Genomic DNA, 25,498 nt, shown 5'->3' on the forward strand with positions numbered 1-25,498 from the left:
GTCTATATTATTTTTTTTGAATACCAGAAACCCCTCATCAATAAAAATAAAGAACAAGGTTGCCAGGCTGAAACAAAATCCAACTGGCAGCAGGGGCCCTTCTTAGACCACCCAGGGGCACAGGTGCACTCACAGCTGTGACCTCTGCAACCCCTATGTCTAAGTCATTGATCTAGTTGCAGTTGGTCTTGTTCTTAATGGGGCTACATATACATTCAGCTATACAACTTTAATATTACATACATTCATGCAATATAATTTTAGTAAACTGGTAACATACTAGTAACAATATGCCAGTTAGTTGAACACTAGAAACAAATTATGGAAAACAAAAACTTCTTTAGTAAGAGAAATTGCTTAATATTAGCATGTAAATAGTGTAATTAGATATATATTTTATAATGTATTAAACTGCACCATGCAAGTCCGTTTTTTCCAGTTTACATCTACTATGTCCTACACTGAACTATAGAAAAGTAGTATTGATTGTCACTGTGGGAACAGAAAACACTAGGACTTGACACTGTAGAGACATCACTACTCTCCAGATCCTAAACTGGTCATAGACGGTCCATTTTTTTTTGTTCATTCAAACAGTTTCCGTCATCCACACAAAGTGGATGGAGAAATCCCTGGTCCATGGCCAACTTTAGAGGAGTGACATGACTATAGCTGACATGTACCTTATATTGTTTAAGATCGTCATCACTCATATACACTCAATGGCCACTTTATTAGATACACCTTGATAGTACCGGGTTGAACCCCCTTTCGCCTTCAGAACTGCTTTAGTTCTTCATGGCGTAGATTCAACAAGGTGTTGAAAACATTCCTCAGAGATTTTGGTCTATACATGAGTTAGTTTTGCCTTGCTATCATCTTGAACAAGTCTGCTCATTCTCCTCTGACAACAAAAAGGCATTTTTGTCCATACAACTGCCGCTCACTGGATATTTTCTCTTTTTTGGACCATTTTCTGTAAACCCTAGGGATGGTTGTGTGTGAAAATCCCAGTAGATCAGCAGTTTTTGAAATACTCAGACCAGCCCATCTGGCGCCAACAACCGTGCCATGTTCAAAGTCACTTAAATCTCCTTTCTTTCCTATTCAGATAATGGCTTGAACTTCAGGAAGTCCTTTTCGCCATGTCTAGATGCCTAAATGCATTGAGGTGTTGCCATGTGATTGGTGGATTAGCAATTTGTGTTATCAAGCAATTGAACAGGTGTACCTAATAAAGTGGCCGATGAATGTATATAATCAATGTTATAATAATTTTGATTCATATAATCATTTCATGTAATGCAGGTTACAGGAGTGACATTAGTGCTGCTTAAGTAAAGGTTTATCTCACAGAAGTGATCTCTACTCCTAATATAATAGCTTTTTGTTTACATTAAAGGGAAGCTATAATGATTTTGGGTCATCTAATTTTTTTTTTAATATTTTTTAAATGCTTTGACACCTTTTTTCTCACTATACAGTCTTCGTTTGACAAATAAACATTTAGAACAAAAACAGAAATTTCAAGGCAGCCTGTCTTTTGTTTCACATTGTCTGACAAAGGGCTGGTTCAGATAACTGCAAGAATGTGGGTGAGAGGGAAACACTCTGCCCTCTGCAGATGTGTGCAGGTGCCATATCTAGCATGGTGCTGCTTGCTAGATGCATGTTTTTTTGCTATTAACTCTTATTGGCACTTCCACGCATCTAGCAAGCATGGGTGTGTTTGTGGCCACTGAAGCATATGGTACCAAACAGTTTGGTGTGGCACGTTTTTAAAAATTGTGCCTGCAGTACTGTTTGCGTGTTCCCATGCGTTTGGAAGCCCATTGAAATAAATTAGCTGCCCATAACATGCTGCAGGGAAACGCACAAAATCTGTGCGAGCTCAGACGCATCATTATAGGGTGAATTAGTTCTGAAACTTCAGACTGAGCTGTTTGATAAGGGAAAAGTCTCTGCTAGTGAGTCATCCTATGCTATGTCAAAATGTAAAGTGGAATTCTAGTCTAGAACTAACTAAGCTTAAGACTGCTCGCTACCCCCCTCTTAACACCTATACTAACTACCCTGTGAAAGGAAGATGATTATACTTACCTATTCTCAGAGAGCTCTGGTGTGGCCATGTGATCTCTCCAGCAGCCAGCTTCAGGGGAGAGGAGAAAGTGCCGACAACAAGCGGAATGCCTGAGCAGTGACATCGCCCATAGGCTTGCTGTGGGGCATCCGTTGTCAGTTGCAATGGCAGCAGAAGTAGGAGCAGGTACCTATCAATTTTGGGTACCCGCTCCCCAAAGATACCAATCCTTAAAGGGGAGCAGGGGACCAGTCCTTAAAGCGGAACTTCCCCTTTTGGGTGGAGCTCTGCTTTAAGGTCACCCCCAAGCATGTTATTTGATATGTGTATTTTTAATGTTGCTGTTGTTATGCAGCGATAGTGTGGTGAGGTAAGATAATCAGGTAGCATTCCTGGCCAGGGAAGCTATATGATGTCATTGTCCAAATGGGGTCATGACTTTTTTTGGGCAATTACATCATCCACAACCCCTGGCTGGTTTTGTGTACAAACAAAATCCAGCTAGGAATCTGCCATTAACCAGAGGTAGTGCTACCACCACTAAATTACAATGTTTGTTTAGGAGTCTGCACTGTCAAACTGGCCAGTCTTAAGCCTCATACGCACAAGAGAATATCGGATGAATGATCATCTTTTTTTCTTGGGGTTTTTTTGCATGCTAGTCTCTTATCAAAAAAGAAGAGGCTACGAAAGCTACAAAAATAGGAAGAAAGAATAAAATTTCAGAAGTGATGCGATGTAATGTTATTATTATTATTATTATTATTAATAAACAGGATTTATATAGAGCCAACAGTTTGCTCAGCGCTTTACAATATAAAGGGAGACAATACAGCAACAATATAGTTCAATACAAGACTGATAGCAGGGCCCTGCTCCTTGGAGCTTACAATCTAGGAGGGAGAGGCTAGTGGAACAAAAGGTAGTAACTGTGGGAGATGGACTGGTAGGAAGAGTAGAAGATTCCATTATTAGCTGAGGCAGGATAGGCTTCCCTGAATAGATAGGTTTTCAGAGATTGCCTAAAAGTGAGCAGAGTAGGCGATAGTCTGATACATTGGGGTAGAGAGTTCCAGATGATGGGGGAAGCTCTGGAGAAGTCCTGAAGACGAGCATAGAAGGAGGAGACAAGGGAGCTAGAGAGCAGGAGGTCGTGTGAGGAGCGGAGAGTACGGATTGGGTGATATTTGGAGACAAGATTGGTGATGTAATTTAGAACAGAGTTATAAATGGCATTATATGTTATTGTTAATGTTTTGAATTTTATTCGTTGGGCAATGGGAAGCCAGTGGAGGGATTGGCAGAGAGGGATAGCAGATATGGAACAGTTAGTAAGGTGGATGAGTCTGGCAGCAGCATTCATGATAGACTGAAGAGGGGATAGCCTGCAATGATGTAGGCCAATGAGGAGGGAGTTACAATAGTCAAGGCAAGAGATAACCAGGGAGTGAATAAGTTGCTTAGTAGTTTCTGAGGTTAAGAACGGGTGTATCTTGAAGATGTTGCGGAGGTGAAGTCTACAAGATTTGGACAGCGATTGGATTTGGGGCTGAAAGGACAGATGGAAGTCTAGGATTACACCTAGTGTTATTGATCTTGATGCAGAAGTCAGGGGAGGGGGCATAGGCTGGAGGGAATACTAAGAGCTCAGTTTTGGAAAGATTGAGTATGAGGAAGTGGAGTGACATCCATGCCGATATGTCGCTTAGTAGGTTAGTAATGCAAGACGAGACTGAAGGGGTGAGGTGAGGGGTAGAAAGATAGATTTGTGTGTCATCAGCATATAGATGGTACTTAAAGCCATGGGAGTTTATCAACTGACCAAGGGTGGAGGTGTACATGGAGAAGAGTAGGGGTCCAAGGACGGAACAATAAGGGACCCCTACAGAAAGAAGGAGTGAAGAAGAGGAGCCAGAGTTATAGGTAACGCTGAAGGAGCGCTGCGATAGGTAGGAGGAGAACCAGGAGAGAGCAGAGTCTCTGAGGCCAAGAGAGTGGAGTTTTTTGAGGAGGAGGGGATGGTCAACTGTATCAAAAGCCGCAGACAGGTCAAGTAGTTAGAGTACGGAGTAGTGGCCATTGGTTTTAGCAGTTAGTAGATCATTCGTGAGTTTTAGTAGGGCAGTTTCAGTGGAGTGTAGTGAGCAAAAGCCAGACTGTAAAGGGTCAAGAAGGTTGTTGTCAGTGAGGTCGGAGCTCAGGCGATTGTAGACTAAGCGTTCTAAGAGTTTAGAGGTAAACAGGAGGTAAACGGGAGCAGGGAGATGGGTCTTAAGTTGTTCAGGTTGGTGGGGTCCAGGGAGGGCTTTTTAATCATGGGAGTGATGTGTGCATGCTTTAGAGGGGAGGGGAAGGCACCGTTAGAGAGGGAGAGATTGAAGATGTGAGTGATGGAGCATAGAATGGAAGAAGAGGGTGACTGTAGTAGTTGTGAGGGGACAGGATCCAGGGGGTAGATAGTGAGACGGGCTTCTGTGAAATCTTAGTGACCGCTTCAGTAGTAGCAAGGTGAAAAGAGGGAAGTGTTGAGGGAGGTTTAGTATGAGGTATGCTAAGTAGGATGGATGTCTGTGCCATGGCGATGCCCCTACGAATTGCATCAATCTTGTTTTTGAAATGATTTGCAATCTAGTGATGTATTGTATTGTAATGTATTCTTTTGTTTCTGAGCATGCATGGTCTTGGTCTTACATTTTTTTTCGGACGAATACCGTATTGATTAAATTAAAATCATACATTCTGGTATCGTATGAGAAAAATGTTCATATTTGTCCCTTTGGGTTAATTTCACAAGAAGTGTTGTAATCGGTTCAAAGCTAATCTCTGTTAAAGACATGCCTTTACTATTGAAAGACATCTTGGTCACAATGATGTTTGTATTATGTAAAAAATATACAATTGACATCAATCTACCGTACAACAGTCATATGGGTGCACTTATTAAGGAGAATTACAGAATGAAACTAGATGGCGAGATTACTGAAGGCATGTGGAAAAAGTTAATACAAACAAAGAACACACAAACATAATGATTGGCTGCATAGCGACAGTAAAAAAAAAAAAACGCAGTCCGGATGCATTTCTGCATGCGCGTTTCTGATGCATTCCAAATCCTTTTATTCCTCCTTTTTTGAGTCATTTGGGGTCCGCTGCATTTTTGATGCATTCTGGTGCGTTTTTGATACGTTCTATCGCATTTTTTATGTGTTTTACCACGTTCCAGTACAGTTCTGTGTAGGAAAAATGCAGCATTTTTCCTGGAATGTACTGGAACTGCAAGCACTGGTGTGATCCGTGCCATTGACAATCATCTAACCTACTTTCTGTGCTTTTTGGATGCAGAATAAAAATGCACTGGAATGCAGATGATTGCACTGACTGGCTTGCACTCAAATCTGATAACTTCATGCCACAGCAATAAGCTGCATTGTCTGTCTTACAATAAGAGTGACCAATGTTAGAGCAGTATCAGGGATGCATGTTGTAGGCATCTGTAGTTGCACAAGACATTGCCTACAACACTAGAGGATTGCCAGCTACTATTATTGTACAGAAGGTAGAAGTAAACTGTTATCTGTACTCAGGAACAGAAGAGCAAGGCTTAGGCACATGATGTTCTCATACGCTGGAACAGATCATAATAACTGTGGAAAGGGAGGGAGACCAGCTGTGTTCATATTCATATGTACACATTTCACTTTAACAACAAATTCTGTACAGACAGAATTGTCTGATGTTGTTTCTACAAATCCTCAAAGGAATATGTAAATAACTAAATATTGTGGCTATGTACAGTGTGTTGTTTTGTACTGATATATAACAGTGTTATAGGGGTTGATGAAAGTTGCATCAGACTCCAGGACATATGCTCACCAATACCATTTTATATTCCATATCTTAGATGTATATATTTGGTATATTTTTAAATAAATTATGCTATGTAATTTAAAACTAAAATAGTGCATTGCTAAATACTAAACAATGATGGTAGTTAAGTCTAATCATAAATTCACAAAAATATATATAGTACAAAGTACATATACAAAGTCCACCAGCATCCGTTCAACCGACCACAGCCTCTGAGGACACCCAATTGGAGGAGTGAAACGCGTCAGTTTATGGGAGCCGTGGTGACATTGTTTCCGGTCGGTGGAGCGCACGCTGCTGCTCTGCTTCCGGTTTGACAGTTTGTATGCTTGGTATTTCTTTTTAATATGTGAGTACAATACATTTATTTTATTTGGTAATTTTAAATAAACAGACTTACGCTATTTGGACACTTTCTTCATTCCCTATGAGTGCCTAAATCTTATGACCGCTGAAATCGATCATCTCCGCGAATAAGGAGTATATCCACATCGAGGAGGACTACAAGTACCAGCTATACTGGGACCTTCCCACTAAGAGCATCAGACTCTTATCTAAACCCAAGAGTCCACTCAAGTCGGCGAGTGAGGGGGATCACCGGTGGGGAGCACAGTGTGTTTCTTAGCACTTTTAAGAAGAATACCGCACAGACACGGTTTAAAAGGTTGCACAATTATGCACAGTTTATGGACTCTAAGAAGAGTTATTGCATAATATGTTAGTGAATTTATGACTAGGCAGTGCTTAACTACTATCATTGTTTAGTTTTATGAGGGTCAGCACCCTATATAGTAGCAGCAGCTTTTTTAAAATGTATTTATTTATTCTTTTGATTGATTGATCGATTGATTGATTGATTGATTGATTTTTTTGATATTCACTTGGTCTATTTTTGAGTCACTTATTGATGTATACTAATACATTTTGGTGCACACAGTCACGTAATAATTTATACCTAAGCACAGGTTATAAGGTTGTTTTCCAGTGCTAAATACTGTATATGTACAGTATAAGAACTGATTCACACATGTGTGGTACAGATTGAAGCTCAGGTTTCACAGCTAATTCATACAGTAGCTGTTCACAGGTTCAGGTCAGGTTTGCATCAGATTCAGGACAGGATTAGCTCAGGATTTTATCTTGTTCACACATATGCGGTTTAGAAATGATTTCCATAGAAATCAATAGCCTGTAATCCGCACCTGATTCTTTTTAACCACCTTCCGCCCACCCTGTATTACAATGACGGGCGCAAGGTGGTTCTCTCGTTCCGATAGGACGTCATATACCATTCTCACTGCGCATGCGGCTCAGGGAGCGCGCGGTGCGCTGTGACCCTCGGACACAGCGGATCACGGAAAGAGCCGAAGATGTCGGCTCGGTCATGTGATCAGCTGTGTCCAATCACAGCTGATCACATGTAAACATGGAAATGCCGGTTATCGGCATTTCTCTCCTCTCGAGATGTCACGCTGACAGCTCAAGAGGATAGGAGAGCCAGTAATCGACTTTCCGCGGAGGGGACATGTACACTGATCATCAGGGCACTGATGATCAGTGTGCCCTGATGATCAGTGTGATCATCTGTCAGTGCTCATCAGTGCCATGTGCCAGTGCCCATCAGTGCCACATCAATGCCACATATCAGTGCATACCAGTGCACATCAATGCCACATATCAGTGCCCATCTGAGCTGCCTTTCAATGTCACCCATCAGTGCCAGTCAGTGCCACCTATCGCTGGCAATCAGTGCCACCTATCAGTGCCAGTCAGTGTCGCCTATCAGTTTGCATCAGTGCCGCCTATCAGTGCCAGTCAGTGCCGCCTATCAGTGCCATATATCAGTGTCATGTATCAGTGCTGCCTTTCAGTGCCTATAAGTGATGCCTGTCAATGCCAATCAGTGCAACCTACCAGTGCCTCCTCATCAGTGCCCATCAGTGCCACCTATCAGTGTCCATCAGTGCAGCCTATCAGTGCCCATCACTGCAGCCTCATTAGCACACATCAGTGAAGGAGAAAAATCACTTATTTACAAAATTGTATAACAAAAACTAAGAAAAAAACTTTTTTTTTCAACATTTTCAGTGGTTTTTGGTTTGTTTAAGAAAAAATAAAAATCCCAGAGGTGATTAAATACCACCAAAAGAAAGCTCTATCTGTCTCAAAAAAATGATAAAAATTTCATATGGGTACAGTGTTGCATAACCGCGCAATTGTCATTCAAAGTGTGACAGCACTGAAAGCTGGAAATTGGCCTGGACAGGAAGGGGGTATAAGTGCCCTGTAGGCTAGTGGTTAAAACTGCACTGAATCCTCACTGAATCTGCACAGGCCGTGCACTGGACATATGTGAACAGGCACCATAGGAAGCAAGGTTTTTTTACGTCATACAGATTGGATGCAGTTTAAACCACATCCAATCCGCATATATGTGAACAGGAAATAATTGTATATGTAAATGTAGAAATACTGTATATGTATAAAAACTCAATACACAAACAAACCATTAATATGGCTATACATCGGTACACGTATGAATTTAATATCTGAATCCTATACCGCCATAAAATAAAAAATAAAAATGAAAATAAAAAAAAACAATGAAAATAAGAAAATAAAAAAAAAAGCACTCCAAAAGTCCAATCTCCATCAAATCCTCACAATGTCATGAAAGCAATCCTGCTTGATGCACTCCTCCAATCCCTTCAGTGACACATACAACCATAGTGTTCCCCATATGCATGTTAATATTTAAAAGTTTGTAAAAAAAATTCTCACATTTAAAAGTGCATCTCAGGGTGTGCCACCTTGCCAGCATAGAAAAGATAGCCTTAGACTGTCCACTTGAGGAACATCAACCACAGCTCTGCTACACGTTTGGGTCACAAAAACTTTGCTGCACTACTAAAGTTTCAAATTAGCGTGTGCAGTTATTTAACAAAGGCTGTTGGCTGCCATGTTTAAACACTTCTGCAAGCAGCTCCCCCCCTCAGCCCCCCCCCCACCTTATACATACCTGAGCCTGATCTGAATCCAGTACTGTTTATGACAGCAGAGGCTCTCTCTGTTCTCATTGGCTCAAACACGCCAGTCGGAGCCATTGGCTCCTGCTGCTGTCAATTACAGCCAGTGGGGGATGGAGCCAAGCCATGCTGTTTGTCTCATGGACACAAAAAGCAGGGCTCGGAAGCAAGCATGCACGAATGCCCCCAGAGCAGGCGGCTTTCTATGGGGGTAGGGAGGAGCCAGAAGCAACGGCGGGGGACCTGAGAGGAGGAGGACAGGGACTGCTCTGTGCAAAACCATTGCACAGAGCAAGTAAGAATAACATGTTTGTAAAAAATAATAATTGAGCCTTTAGAATCACTATTAATGCGATTATGAAGATACAATGTAGCTGAAGCATATACAGTCAGGTCCATAAATATTGGGACATTGACACAATTCTAAGATTTTTGGCTCTATACACCTCCACAATGGATTTGAAATGAAACGAACAAGATGTGCTTTAACTGCAGACTGTCATCTTTAATTTGAGGGTATTTACATCCAAATCAGGTGAACGGTGTAGGAATTACAACAGTTTGCATATGTGCCTCCCACTTGTTAAGGGACCAAAAGTAATGGGACAATTGGCTTCTCAGCTGTTCCATGGCCAGGTGTGTGTTAGTCCCTCATTATCCCAATTACAATGAGCAGATAAAAGGTCCAGAGTTCATTTCAAGTGTGCTATTTGCATTTGGAATCTGTTGATGTCAACTCTCAAGATGAGATCCAAAGAGCTGTCACTGTCAGTGAAGCAAGCCATCATTAGGCTGAAAAAACAAAACAAACCCATCAGAGAGATAGCAAAAACATTAGGCGTGGCCAAAACCACTGTTTGGAACATTCTTAAAAAGAAGGAACGCACCGGTGAGCTCAGCAACACCAAAAGACCCGGAAGACCACAGAAAACAACTGTGGTGGATGAGCGAAGAATTCTTTCCCTGATGAAGAAAACACCCTTCATAACAGTTGGCCAGATCAAGAACGCTCTCCAGGAGGTAGGTGTACGTGTGTCAAAGTCAACAATCAAGAGAAGACTTCACCAGAGTGAATACAGAGGGTTCACCACAAGATGGAAACCATTGGTGAGCCTCAAAAACAGGAAGGCCAGATTAGAGTTTGCCAAACGACATCTAAAAAAGCCTTCACAGTTCTAGAACAACATCCTACGGACAGATGAGACCGAGATCAACTTGTGCGAGAGTGATGGGAAGAGAAGAGTATGGAGAAGGAAAGGAACTGCTCATGATCCTAAGCATACCATCTCATCAGTGAAGCATGGTGGTGGTAGTGTCATGGCGTGGGCATGTATGGCTGCCAATGGAACTGGTTCTCTTGTATATATTGATGATGTGACTGATGACAAAAGCAGCAGGATGAATTCTGAAGTGTTTCGGGAATATTATCTGCTCATATTCAGCCAAATGCTTCACAACTCATTGGATGCCGCTTCACAGTGCAGATGGACAATGACCCAAAGCATACTGCAAAAGCAACCAAAGAGTTTTTTAAGGGAAAGAAGTGGAATGTTCTGCAATGGCCAAGTCAATCACCTGACCTGAATCGGATTGAGCATGCATTTCACTTGCTGAAGACAAAACTGAAGGGAAAATGCCCCAAGAACAAGCAGGAACAAAAGACAGTTGCAGTAGAGGCCTGGCAGAGCATCACCAGGGATGAAACCCAGCGTCTGGTGATGTCTATGCGTTCCAGACTTCAGGCTGTAATTGACTGCCAAGGATTTGCAACCAAGTATTAAAAAGTGAAAGTTTGATTTATGGTTAATATTCTGTCCCATTACTTTTGGTCCCTTAAGAAGTGGGAGGCACATATGCAAACTGTTGTAATTCCTACACCGTTCACCTGATTTGGATGTAAATACCCTCAAATTAAAGCTGACAGTCTGCAGTTAAAGCACATCTTGTTCATTTCACTTCAAATCCATTGTGGTGGTGTATAGAGCCAAAAATGTTAGAATTGTGTTGATGTCCCAATATTTATGGACCTGACTGTATATATATATATACACTAACAGACCACTTTATTAGGTATTCCTGTTCAATTGCTTGGTAACACAAATTGCTAATCAGCCAATCACATGGCAGTAACTCGATGCATTTAGGCATCTAGATGTGGTGAAGATGACTTGCTGAAGTTCAAACCGAGCATCAGAATGGGGAAGAAAGGGGATTTAGGTGACTTTGAACGTGGCATGGTTGCTGGTGCCAGACGGGCTCATCTGAGTATTTAAAAAACCCCACAAAACTGCTGATCTACTGGGATTTTCACGCACAACCATTTCTAGGGAAATCGAGACTCATCACACTGGCAACATTTTTCCAGTCTTTTATTGTCCAGTTTTGGTGAGCCTGTGTGAATTGTAACCTCCGTTTCCTGTTCTTAGATGACAGGAGTGGCACCCAGTGCGGTCTTCTGCTGCTGTAGCCCATCTGCTTCAAGGTTGTGTTGTGTGCTCAGAGATGGTATTCTGCATACCTTAGGTGTAAGGAGTAGTTATTTGAGTTAATGTTGCCTTTCTATCATCTCAAACCAGTCTGCCTATTCTCCTCTGACCTCTGACATCAACGAGGCATCCAAACAACTGCTGCTTACTGGATATTTTCTCTTTTTCGGACCAGTCTCTGTGTGGGAAAATCCCAGTAGATCAGCAGTTTTTGAAATGCTCAGACCAGCCTGTCTGGCACCAACAACCATGCCACGTTCAAAGTCACTTAAATCCCCTTTTTCCCCAATTGTGATGCTTGGTTTGAACTTCAGCAAGTCGTCTTCACCACGTCTAGATGCCTAGATTCACTGAGTTGCTGCCATGTGATCGGCTGATTAGCAACTTGTGTACCTAATAAAGTGGCCGGTGAGTATGTGTGTATATATAAATATATATATATACAGTGGGGATCGAAAGTTTGGGCACCCCAGCTAAACATTTGTATTAATGTGCATAAAGAAGCCAAGGAAAGATGGAAAAATCTACAAAAGGCATCAAATTACAGATTAGACATTCTTATAACATGTCAACAAAAGTTGGATTTTATTTCCATCATTTACACTTTCAAAATAACAGAAAACAAAAAAATGGCGTCTGCAAAAGTTTGGGCACCCTGCAGAGTTAATATCTTGTACTGCCCCCTTTGGCAAGTATCACAGCTTGTAAACGCTTTTTGTAGCCAGCCAAGAGTCTTTCAATTCTTGTTTGAGGTATCTTTGCCCATTCTTCCTTACAAAAGTCTTCCAGTTCTTTGAGATTTCTGGGCTGTCTGTCACGCACTGCTCTTTTAAGGTCTATCCATAGATTTTCAATTATGTTGAGGTCAGAAGATTGTGAAGGCCATGGCAAAACCTTCAGTTTACGCCTCTTGATGTAATCCCCCGTGGATTTCGAGGTGTGTTTAGGATCATTATCCATTTGTAGAAGCCATCCTCTCTTTAACTTCAGCTTTTTCACAGATGGCATCAAGTTACCATCCAAAATGTGCTGAAATTTTATTCAATCCATTTTTCCTTCTACTCGTGAGATGTTCCCTGTGCCACTGGCTGCAACACAACCCCAAAGCATGATTGATCCAACCCCATGCTTAACAGTTGGACAGAGGTTCTTTTCATTAAATTCTGTGCCCCTTCTTCTCCAAACATACCTTTGCTCATTCCGGCCAAAAAGTTCAATTTTAACCTCATCGGTCCACAGAACTTGTTTCCAAAATGCATCAGGCTTGTCTATATGTTCATTTGCAAAGTTCAAACGATGATTTTTGTGGTGAGGACGTAGAAGAGGTTTTCTTCTGATGACTCTTCCATGAAGACCATATTTGTACAAGTATCTCTTTATAGTGGAATAGTGTACCACAACTCCAGTGTCTGCCAGATCTTTCTGGAGGGATCGTGCAGTCAAACGTGGGTTTTGAATTGTTTTTCTCACAATTCTGCGAGCTGTTCTGTCTGATATTTTTCTTGGTCTTCCAGATCTTGCTTTAACTTCCACTGTTCCTGATGACTGCCATTTCTTAATTACATTCCGAACAGAGGATATTGACATCTGAAAACGCTTTGCTATCTTCTTATAGCCTTCTCCAGCTTTGTGAGCGTCAACTATTTTCAGTTTCAGTTTTCTAGACAACTGCTTAGAAGAACCCATGGTGCTGATTGTTGGGGCAAGGTCAGATGAGTCTGGGCATTTAAAACCTTTAAGATTGACATCACTTGGTCTTCCCAGATGATGATTGAGAACAATCCATGACACTGGCAGGTCTCAGCTTTGCAAAGGGGGCAGTGCATGCTATAAATTCTGCAGGGTGCCCAAACTTTTGCAGACGCCATTTTTTCGTTTTCTGTTATTTTGAAAGTGTAAATGATGGAAATAAAATCTAACTTTTGTTGACGTATTATAAGAATGTCTAATCTGTAATTTGATGCCTTTTGGAGATTTTCCCATCTTTCCTTGGCTTCTTTATGCACATTAATACAAATTTTTAGCTGGGGTGCCCAAACTTTCGATCCCCACTGTATATATATTGTACACACACACTACGGTATATTGCCAAAAGTATTGGGACACCGCTCCAAATCATTGGATTCACGTGTTCCATGGCCACAGGTGTATAAAACCAAGCACCTAGGCATGCAGACTTCTTCTACAAACATTTGTGAAAGAATGGGTCGCTCCCAGGAGCTCAGTTAATTCAAGCATGGTACCATGATAGGTTGCTACCTGTGCAAAAGGTCCATCCGTGAAATTTCCTTGTTACTAAATATTCCACGGTCAACTGTTAATGGTATTATAACAAAGTGTAAGAAAATGGGAACAACAGCAACTCAGCTACGAAGTGGTAGACCACGTAAAATGACAGAGGTCAGCACATGCTGAAGAGCACAGTGTGCAGACGTCATCAACTGTTTGCAGAGTCAATAGCTAAAAACATCCAAAGATCATGTGGCCTTCAGATTAGCACAACAGTGCATAGAGAGCTTCATGGAATGGGTTTCCATGGCCGAGCAGCTGCATCCAAGCCTTACAAAACCAAGTGCAGTGCAAACCATCAGATGCTGTGGTATAAAGCACACCACCACTGGACTCTAGAGCAGTGGATACGTGTTCTCTGACATGACAATTCACACTTCATTGTCTGGCAATCTGATGGACCTGTCTGGGTTTGGCAGTTGCCAGGAGAACTACTTGCCTAGCTGCATTGTGCCAAGTGTAAAATTTGGTAGAGGGGGGATAATGGTGTGGGGTCGTCATTCAGAGGTTGGGCCTGGCCCCTTAGTTCCAGTGAAGGGAACTCTTAAGCATACCAGGACATGTTGGACAATTTCATGCTCCCAGTAATGGGGGGGGGGAAGGGGGCACCACTACCGGGGGCTGTGGAAGCCCAACTTTTTACAACTGACTGACAAGAGTCTGCCTTCAGTTTTATACACAATCACGGTGGCTGCAGCCAATCACGCTGGCTGCAACCCCCCGCTGTCAGGTCCATATGATGTACGGACCTGGCGGCAAAAGGGTTAAAGTGACACTAAAGATAAAAATGGTTTATCTAAAATAATAAACATGTTCGACCTTGGGTCTGAACAACTTGCACACCTCTATCGGTTTACCCATTCCATTTTTATTGACTCTAAAACCCAGGAAGCTAATAATAAGTTACTAACATGCTGGTATTGCATGCCCACTGCATTGTCGCAAATGTCGTATTTTTCTGCCTCTGACCTCTGCTAGCAGAGCTGTGGCCAGCAAAGCACACTCTTACACTTATGATGGGAGTGCCCCACAGTCCCAGAAAAAATTTGTCCTGGAAGTGGATAGCCCCCTTTCTCCAGTCCACTTCCTACTCCATGTCCCTAGCCTCCCGCTGAGTCACTATAGGCTTTGTGCTCTATCGCACCTGTGACGATCGCAACGTCAGACCCTAGCCCTTCTCACCAAACTCGTGACCGAAGGACTAGCCAATCTAAAACCCCGCTGTCACATGTGTAACAATGCCACGCCCAGCTGCACCCTGCACAAAGATTTTCCAGCTCACTGGACCACAATCGATGTACTGGCAGCCTGGGAGCGATTGTTATTCGGTCAGGTTAATTACGCAATTAACCCTTCACACTGCCACCACCTCCTTTTTGTACAGAGAAAGAGGAAACTCGGCAATATTAGCAATACACTGTGATGATTGGATAATCGTCTGTATACCACTGTCACTGCAGACAGGTTATACAGAGGGTTAAACCCACACAGTAGCACTCTTCTGCGGCAGGAATTCGTAGTTTGCATTAAAGAGCGTTAGAAACAGTTCAACACTTTCAGAAAGTAAGATTTATTATTAAAAGGTCAAAAGGGTGCAATAAAAATATTTACAGAAAAAGATGTAGCCAATATATATATAAAAATATACAAAGAACAATAGCACAGCAAAGAGATAACAGAAAGGAGTTTAAAGGGTTAAAGTACTTGCCAGTCAGCCTTGGTTTAAGCAGCTTCAAGTTTTCATGAGCCAAAAGGATTTTTTATCTCCCACTGTCTGTTTCGATGTTAAAGCAGGGAGACCTTCTACAACTCTCACACACACCTCAACTCCAAGCATAACAGCCTTTTCTAGGATCTCAGCAGGGTGTCTCCTTACAGCAGAGAACCAATCGCCTCATTTGGGGAGGGGTGTTGGGGCGGAGACCCAAGCTAGAACAAAAATCCCTCTTAGCTTATATTATGGCCCATAACTTTTCCTAGGTACATGTAACATTCCACCTATGGGTAGATTAATGTCTACATCTGAAATATGACATACCTGCTGGGATGGTTAAGGAGATATTATTTTCTGCTCTCCTATTGATCTCAGCTAGGGGATGTAATATACCAAACGATTTGTATTAAAGTGAGCCATCCGAATATGTGCTCCATGTGTGTGTAATTACTTCATATTTGAAGATATCACTTATATGAAAAAGTGAGCTTTAAAAGTAAGTCTGTTTTTACGACCCCTTGGAAGGTCTTTTGAAGTTCAGTGAGGGACTTGGTATACACTTTTACGATATCTTTCCAAGCAAGAGTTTCTTAGACAGAGGGGCACCTAGCTAGTGAGGTTTTATAGCCAGGATGCCCTCCCACTGAGTTTGGTGCCTGTGATCTCTGCAAACACACACGGACCACATGTCACTCAACAGAGAGGGAGGGGGGATGATTGGAGGGTGGAAGCCTGCTTTGGGAGGGAGAGATGGTACAACATGGAAGATTCTTAACAAAATGGAGGACCGCGGCCATCTCTGTGTGCACCATTGCTACAGCACCCACTGAATGCGGCTAAACGCCTAGTTCCTATTTACTTGCAACAAGCTTATCTTCCTAGTAGCGAGGAATAGATTGGGAAGGGGAACATGATAACGGAGGCTTAGGACTGGGTGGTGATGTGTAAGGGCACGCAGGAGAGCTTCACAGGCATCTGAGTGGAGTAGCCGGATTACACCTCAGGCCCTGACCATATCCCATCCAGTCTAGATGTAGCTTTGTTGGCATTAGCAGATCCCTCTATAAGGTTAACGTACTAACCTAATAAGCTAATGCTTAGTTTTTCTTAATTTCTTTTTTTCAAAGCCTCTGAACCATCACTACTATTTTCCAGTGGCATAAGTCGGTGTGGCCGATCACAGGCTCAGTGAAAATCCATACATTTGTCCATCTACTCTTCTGGTATATTCCTTTATTCCCCTTTTTTAGTATATAGTTTCCAGGAATTTTATTTACCGCAGAGGTTTATATGCAGACAATGCAATTCCTTAATAGCAGGTGTAAACATTGCTTGGGTGCGCCATTGCATATGGCCGGATGGGGGGGATCCCCTACCTTTCCCGGACGGTTATATCTGATTATGGCTTCTGTCGCTGATCTCTACTAGCTACACCTCAAATGAAAACCCTCAGGCACAAGTCTCCGATTATACCTTCGGTTGTCTGCATGCCCCTCGTCGGAAGATAACCCTTTCATTTGTCTTTATGGCTCGGGCCCCCTTACCAACCATGGTGCCTGCTAATACACTTTTGGGTACCCCAGTCTGCTTGACATTTAGTACACTTGATAACCCTTTGAATGCACTGATAATGTATAATTTGTTTTAATTCGTAAATAAAGAGTACAAAAAAAATAATATTAAACATGTTATGCTCATCTGCTCTTTGCAATCATTTTGCGCAAAGTGACCCTGAACCTCTCCTTCTAGGGTCCCCCACCGGAGATTTTGGCTCCCCCTTATCTTTGTGTGCCGTCATAGCAAGCCGCTTGCTATGTGGGCACACAGTGTATGCTTGCTCCGAAGCTGCGTGTGTTGATGGAGCTGTGCTCCATCGACACACACACAATAGGGCTTAGCCACGCCCCCACTTCCTTACTGCATTTGATTGACAGTAACAGAAACCAATGGCTCCTGGTGCTGCCACTGTGTGAAGAGGAAGAGAGGGGAGAAGAGATGCAGCTAAACACAGTGCTGGATCTCTTCTCCCCTCTCTCCCCCCTGACACAAGGAATGGGGAGGACAGAAAGCAATAAAACATTTTTTATCTTAATGCAGGGAATGTATTGATGTAAAAACCATTTTGGCTTCAGATCAACTTTAAATTACAAGCCATGTTATCAGTATTGCTGGGATAGATAGCGTGTAATGAAAGAGCTAAAATAGTTTCCTCTCCTGGAGGATGTGCTGTTCCAGAATCCCTACAGTACCAGTCACATAATCAAAAGATTACGTTTTAGGTCACATGATCATTGCTTACACAGAGGCTCTAGCAATGATTTTCTACAAAGAGACAAGCCAGTTATGAATGATATAGCAATGATTGCAGTCATTCTGCAGCTGCCTATTTGCCCATTCCCACTTTTTATGAATGGCACTGTGTCTTTGTGGAGCATCCCACAATTCCTAGTCCCTGCCCACTGATGACATTATCAATGTAATCCAGTCATCAGAATCAGGAATAAATGGGGTATTCCTATCAAACCTCTGATTGGTTCCAGTGAAGCTTAAAGGACAGTTTAGTGCCTAAACACTGTCACATATGAGGGAGCTTGCTGCTGCTTCTAATTAGGAATTATACTCTAAAGATAAACTGTACTAAAGATTTCCTGTTAGACAGCCAAACTTTGAATTTTATGGATTTAAGGGAGGATCAGACAGTGTGAACTTAAATGCTTTCCTTCAACGGAGATCATGCCTAGGTTTCTGGTTATAAGAGTTTAAGGGAATCCTGGAGCCTGGAAACTGTTTCTCCATAGAAAATACTTCAGCTTTTATATCATTGTTCATTGATTTCAGTAAGCCTGTTAAAGTGTATCTAAAACCAAATCTTTTAAAACATTATGAAGAGAGAGGGAAGATGTGGAATTGAGGGAAAATAAAAAAGTTACTGGAACAGGAATAGAGGACATAGCTTTCAAAGAGGCACTTCCTCTAGTGATAATCATCTTTTACTTTGGAGAAACATGGTCTCAATTCCTGTTGTGTCTAGAAGACAGGGAGAAAAGAGTAATCCCTTCAATTGTGCAAAAAAATCCCAAACAAACCTAAAAAAAAAAGGTTTGGCTTTTGAAACACTTTCATTAGTTCCTGGATTGTAAGCTCTAAGGAGCAGAGCCCTCTGTTTCCTCTTGTACCAAATTGTATTGTAACTGTAATGTCTACCTTCATTTTGTAAAGCGCCGCACAAGCTGTTGGCGCCATATAAATCCTGTATTATAATAATAATTAGTTGTATTTATTAATTGGAAAATTCATTATATTCAGTTTACAAGGGATACTAGGATTTCTCAACAAAAAATGAACATGCTTCTTAATGACACAGTTAATTGGAATATGGCAAGGGCAATCTTGTTTTGTAATCCAGCCAATCAACTCTCTGAGGTTTACTGTAATCAGGCTAATGAATATGAGTAATTAGTCACTATTGGTTACAGTGACCAATTTCATACCATCAGTATTTGCATTATGTTACAAAATGCCACTGAAGTATTTTGCTCAACAGCATTTCTCAAGTCCTAATATAGAAGTAACATTTGTAAAACACTTAAAGCTGATTCCGGCTGATAAAAAGTTGGAGAGTTTGTAGGAGGTGAACTTTGCTAGTGTGCAATAAACAATATTTATGAAACTGGAAGGCATATAAAAGAAGAATATTATTTAGACATGCCTGAAATATTTCAAAGCTTGTAAAACACCAAAATTAAAGTAGGCAAAACTTTTTTTTAAAATTTTCGTCACTCTATCCAAAGCAAAACAAAACAAAAAATGTTTTGCCTTTAGTTACACTTCAGGTGTGTGTGTGTGTGGGGGGGGGGGGGGCCTTATACACAGAGTTGGTTTACATTTGTAATGACAGTCACACACTTTTAAATTGCATGCCACAATATCACTCTGAAGTCACACGTGCACACACACACACAGAGTCATAGTGCTCTATGTGTGGTTCACTTCAAATTCATGTTTAATTATGATACAATATACCAGTCCAGAGTAAAAACTTTTACAGATGATGACTGTCAAAATATTACTTCACATAATACAATAATAAAAGAAAGTTAACTTTTTTTAAACAATTTATATGATTCTATTATTATTTATTTTCTATTATTTTATGTAATTTTTATATTGTTTTATATATATTTTTATGGGGGGGGGGCTTCTGTCAGGGGGCCAAGGGCAGTTGCCCCTTTTGCTCCATTATAAATCTGGCAGTGCATAGTTGGCATATCCAGATGCCAATAGGTTAGTTTAGTTTTCCTCCTCGGCCCCCTGGGGAGACTAAAATCCTGAGGCCAATTCCTGACCAGCTTCTGTGGTTGAGGTTTTGGCCCTGCTTTTTCATGTCTTCCTCCTGTGCTTCAGTAGTGGCCTATTACTGTAATAGGTGGCCTTGCTGGCTAGTAGTGAGGTACAGGAGGTGGTAGAGGATGCAGTCTTGGAGCTTGTTGATACATGCATACCAGAATGCCATGGGATTTGAAGCTCTTGTGAGCGCAGTAGCAAAGATAAACCAATATGCAGCCCAACGTGAGTGCCTACTATTGCATGGATCTAGCAGTTTAGCAGGTTTTAGATGACTTCATATTTGTTTTAAGATTAAGAATTGTCTACATTTCTATAAAAACATCTTTCAACAGTACAAACATGTTATCATAGTTGTTAACCTAGGATCATTACACAGACTTTTAATCACAAATATTGAACAGCACCCTGTAGCAATTTTCCCAGAAATTATTAGCTGTAATAAAGACAAAATACACCTCTGAATATTCACTAAAGTCAGATGTACCTTTTTATGGAATCTGCAGCTTCTCCTAATTCATCAGACTCCATGTGAAATACACTGGAAAATGTATCCTGCAAAAATAGACATTCATAATTATAGTAGGTATGTGTACTCCCAAACTGACCCAAAAAACATATGTGGCCAAACCAGAACAAGTTATTTTAGTCCTTGTATATGTTTTCTATGTATACATATGGTGTGTTTTGTCTAAGCTTCGTATCTGTCTTATTTGTATGTTAGAATATTCAGACCTCACTGTATCATATCTCAAATCAAGTAATTTCTGGAGGGATTATAAAAATATGTTGGGGTGGCATTTCTTTTGCAGGACCAGGGGTGGACAAACCATTCGAGCACTTGGGCACTGCCCGAGGGCCCGGGGTCAGTAGGGGGCCCCATGAAATGCCCCTGGTACCTTTTTTATAGGCTTTTTTGAGTGTGGGCAAGGACACAGGGGCCCCATGATCCCCTATTGCCTGGGGGCCCCATGAGTTGTCAGTCTGCCCCTGTGGAGAACAATACATCAGGACAAATTGTCAGATGCTTTATCTAAACCATGAATACATTCCACATAAAAATAACTGAAATAATGCCTTACTAAGAAGCACCTCTTTCAAGTATGCCAAATAGTGTACCAATAATACTGCAAAATTGAACCCAGACTTTTCCAGGAAGACTGGACTCCCTCTTGTCCATGACTATTTCTAAGAATCAGTCTATGAAGGCATGATGACCATACATTGATTTTTTTTAATGGCATATGTATGTCATATTGTTTTTCTATTTTGTGAACCACTGTAATCCACAGGAGCAAGGAAAAGAATCTCTTTGTAAACTCCTACTAGCTAGAACAGCCAAAGGACTAATCACCAGTATTACCTGTGGTCTCCCTGAAGCTAATCTTTTCACCATTACTGACTTTCTCTTTGTGGTGGACTATTTTGGTAGAGGCAAGGCCTTTGCTTCTTCACAGCAGAACCTTCAGCAAGAACAACAGTGAGCAGAACAGCAGTAACATCACCAAATCTCACTCCAAATCTAAGACTAACAATCATAGGTGGCAACGTTTTATTCTTACACTACAGATCAGGGGTCTCCTAACATTTCAGCAAGAGAGCCACATTGCACATTTTACACAGTTATTTATTTAACTGTGTAAAATAAATCAGTTATTTATTCAAGATGTAAAGGAGTAATCTGGGGGAAATACAAATGTAAATGGGGAATTCGAGGAGGACACAGATGTAATGGAGGTCTCCCCCACATCTGTGTCACCAATCAAAGTCTCCCCAACATATGTGTCCCCATCAGAGCTTCTCCCACATCTGTGTACCATCAGCGTTTTCTCTACATCTGTGTCCCCATCAGAGTTTCCCCTAAATCTGTGTCTCCATCAGAGTTCCCTAACATGTGTCCTCCACATCTGCGTCCCCATCATAGTCACCCCCACATCTGTTTCCCCATTAGAATCATCCCCACATCTGTGTCCCCATCAGAATTTCCCCAACATCTGTGACCCCATCAAAATCACCTCCACATATGTGCCCACATCAGTCTCCCTGCACTTTTATGTCCAGCACAGATTTTCCTCTTATGTCAGTGTCTTCTGCACCTCCTAGCTCCCACTCCACTGTTACACAAACATGCTGTAAGCTGAATGGACACAGATTTAGACAGTAGGAAGAGATGGGAGGTGCTGCACTGAACACGTCACTGGTTGTTAGGATGCTGGTGGTGGGTTAGCGGCAATGCAGTGACTAGTGGAGACTGGGAATAAGTAAGCCTATAGCCTCTAGCTGTGGGCTGGATAAAATGTACTACTGGGCCGGATTTGGCCCGTGGGCTGGACTTTGAAGACCGCTGCTATAGATGTACAGTTATGAGACTGTAGAAATACAGCTAGGTGCCCAAGCACCCTCACATACCACAGATAGCTTTGCTATTTTACAGGTGGAATTCAAGGTAAAAGGTAAATTTTTCAACTTCCGCCTAAACTCCATTAACATGTCTAGATGTTGCCTATAGCATAGCAGATTTTCATTTTTCTGTGTTCAGTTGAAATTTAGGCAGCTTGAACTGCTAGGCTATTGCTTCCTCCTTGTGAATTATAATATGATATTTTCCAGATGTTTTTTTAATTGAACTCATACAGTTTACTCACAGGGCAGTCTTCATCCACAATGAAGATTGTACATCTCTGAGCTTGCATGAACGACAGAATTGTGGCTGCTATCTTCTTTAAAATAACTTCCAGTGATTGCTGCTCCTCAAAGATTAAGGTGGCAAGATCAAGGAGCACCTATGGATGGAAATGCAATCCCAACAATAATTACTTAGGTACATTTATTAAAATGCGATTCACTCTTCAACTTCAGCCCCAAAATATGGAAATGTTACAAATCCAGCTGAAGGATAAAATATACTAGACACAAAGTAAGGCAGTGAAGGAGGATGTTAATTCCTTAAAAATAACTCTTTAATTCATTTTCTGGAGCACTTAATCTCAAAATAGGCCACAAACAATCAGTAATATTAATAGTCAAGTAAATGTTGATATACCAGACTTAGTCTGGGTCAGCAAAACAAATTATTTGCGATGACTGATCTCACAAATGTGGCATTCAAGAAAATCGCTTTTAATGGGCCCCTGCCAAAACAACTAACATCAAACTTTGACCCAAGACGTTATTTTGTTTTGTAAATAGAAATTGATGCCATAGAAGAAAAATGGACTACGTGTACTTTATCTTTTTGCAATTACAGTATTATCTTTGTATTATACAATATACAAAAGAAAAGGATCAATGGATAAAAAAATAATTTCCCCTAATAAAACAAAAGTTCAGTCTACTCATCTGACATCAGATTGTGAAACTGAAAACTATTGCTGTTGTTTTTTGTTTTGTTATATCAATATATTGACTGCAAAATCAGCAAGGGAGCAACGCTTCATAAGTGCTCATTTAATCAGTATGCCAGAAAAAACTTAGCATGTCTTCTGGAAAATAACTATGTGGAATACATTTTATCTCCCCTGCAGAATGACTACAAGATAAGCATATTCTAATCCAATATTGTATATGCTGAATAAAATGACTGACAGAAATGTAGCTTTGTGCTATATAGTCCTTAAAGACCAACTCCACCTATTACAGTTTTGTAAGGTCACTGGCAAGCTGAACTGTCTTCTTAAATTTCTCATTTACGAGATAATGCAACCAAAATTTTAATTTCCACCAAACTGCTTGTTGGATAGGTGCAGCGTGGTGCGGCTGCAGTAAACACACAGAGGCCCAGAGTGCAGTAACCAAAGTATTGGAGAACTTGCAAACAGTACAACAACCCGGCGGGGAGGCTCACCTGACTGGGAGCTTACAGTCAATGCAATGGAGAGTCAGCGGTAGTAAGCCCGAACTGAAGACATTGCTTGCCGAGGGGTGTGGAATGTGGCCTGGCTGGTCCAACCTAAAAGGGAGCTTGCTGAAGTGCAAACTTGCAAAGAGCTTTCCCTACTCCTCTGAAACCTTTCCCTACTGCTAGTGCTGTTCCTGACAGATGAATATGCTCTCCCTACACTAGCAACTTTGCAAATGCGCACCAAAACTTGGGGGCGGGAACTTAAAAAAACCTTTGCTGGAAATGAACAGGTATATACAGGACTGCACTCAGAAATGTATTTATGAAGACAGAAGTAACAGATAAGTCAACTTTGAAGTGGTTGTAAAGGCTCAAGGTTTTTTACCTTCATGCATTCTATTGCATGAAGGTGAAAAACCTTCTGTGTGCAGCAGCCCCCCCAGCCCCATAATACTTACCTGAGCCCCATCACGATCCAGCGATGTGCAGGAGAGCCTTGGCTCTCCAGGGATTCTGCTATCAATCACAGTCAGTGAGCCAATGAGCTGAGAGAGGGGCATGGTTGAGCAGCAGCTGTGTGTGTAAATGGACACACAGGGCAGAGGCTCAGGAGTGAGCCTACTCAGGTACCCCCAGAACAAGCTAATTGCTGTCGGTGCACTTGGCAGGAGGGAAGGGCCAGAAGCGTCCGCAGGAAACCCGAGAAGAGGAAGATGCAAAACCATTGCACAAAGCAGGTAAGTATAACATTTTTTTTTTATATTGCCTTTAATATCACTTTAAGTATTCTTCTACCTAATAAAGAGGCTAAACTACACACCCATATTACCTACTGTATAACTTGAACTTCTTTTTGCTAAGCCATTCCATGAAATAACTAAATGCAACAAACATACCTGATTTCGCCTGTTCTCTAGCAGCGAGGTCTCATACAGCTGTGCGTTGTGCAGTACAATGCCACAAAATGCCAGGTAAGCAGCAAAGTCCTGAAATATTTAAATTTAAAATCTATATACCACAGGAAATATAAGAACATCAGAAAAATGATTGATATATCATTAATAATTTGTTTCTGCACAAGTCAAATGCAAGGAAATGCGTGCTCATGTCAACATCAATATTTCTGGTTTTACATTGTTTTCTTGCTGAGATTGCATGATTGTCTTTTTGCTGTTTAAAGTAACCCTGAATCCAAATCAAGTGTCTACATTGAAAAAACTAAAATGTTATAAAAAGGATCCCAACCCAGGTTGTTGTATGTAATGTAATTAGCAACTTTATGCTTCAAAGGCAGAGCATTGACACACCCAAGCACCCTGAAATAACATGTAACCTGACATGTAGAGATGTATGCAGATGTCAGGACACCCTTTCTTCAGGTCCCTTCTGAACAGTAATATGCTGGGGTCTCCCTTCTTGAACACCTTATCCTACCCTAATATATATTATTTTGCCAGATAGTGCAGCATGACTACAAGAGTAATATAATATTGGAACATTTGGCTGAGGTTCAGGGGATGTCTCCTGGGAGTGTGGATGGCTGTTAAGCAGAAAGGTGTGCTTTTTCAGCCAAAAATGGAAAACTGCTCTAAAATAAAGGAAAAACAGCTGTACATTCCAGAGAGCTTCTTAATTCAAATCTGTTTAGAATAGACAGGCATTGCATCACATATAATTTAATTTAAAACAATTTTAAAAGATTTAACATATACTATGTTGTTGTTTTTCTTTATTATTTTAATGCAAACTATTTTACAAATAACCGCATATGTGTGCCAATACTTTAATTAACCGTAAAATACAAGGGGGAACAGTAAATCAGTTACAAGAGCTATTCCAGCTAATATATAG

General features: G+C 41.2%; 1 protein-coding gene across 1 annotated transcript in view; it reads right to left on the bottom strand.

Moving 5' to 3' along the window:
• PDE5A (phosphodiesterase 5A) overlaps positions 1–25,498 on the bottom strand; it is a 216,728-nt gene that overhangs the window by 74,230 nt on the left and 117,000 nt on the right. The window contains exons 5-7 of the mRNA XM_089684312.1: positions 24,544–24,633; positions 22,452–22,589; positions 20,294–20,361 (exon numbers count right to left, since the gene is read on the bottom strand). Coding sequence (XP_089540438.1) covers positions 20,294–20,361; positions 22,452–22,589; positions 24,544–24,633 — 296 coding nt within the window. The remainder of the gene's footprint in view (positions 1–20,293; positions 20,362–22,451; positions 22,590–24,543; positions 24,634–25,498) is intronic.

This window comes from Staurois parvus, unplaced genomic scaffold (assembly GCF_062004578.1).
Source record: "Staurois parvus isolate SC_StPar_1 unplaced genomic scaffold, SC_StPar_1.0 ptg000344l, whole genome shotgun sequence".
Taxonomy (NCBI): domain Eukaryota; kingdom Metazoa; phylum Chordata; class Amphibia; order Anura; family Ranidae; genus Staurois; species Staurois parvus.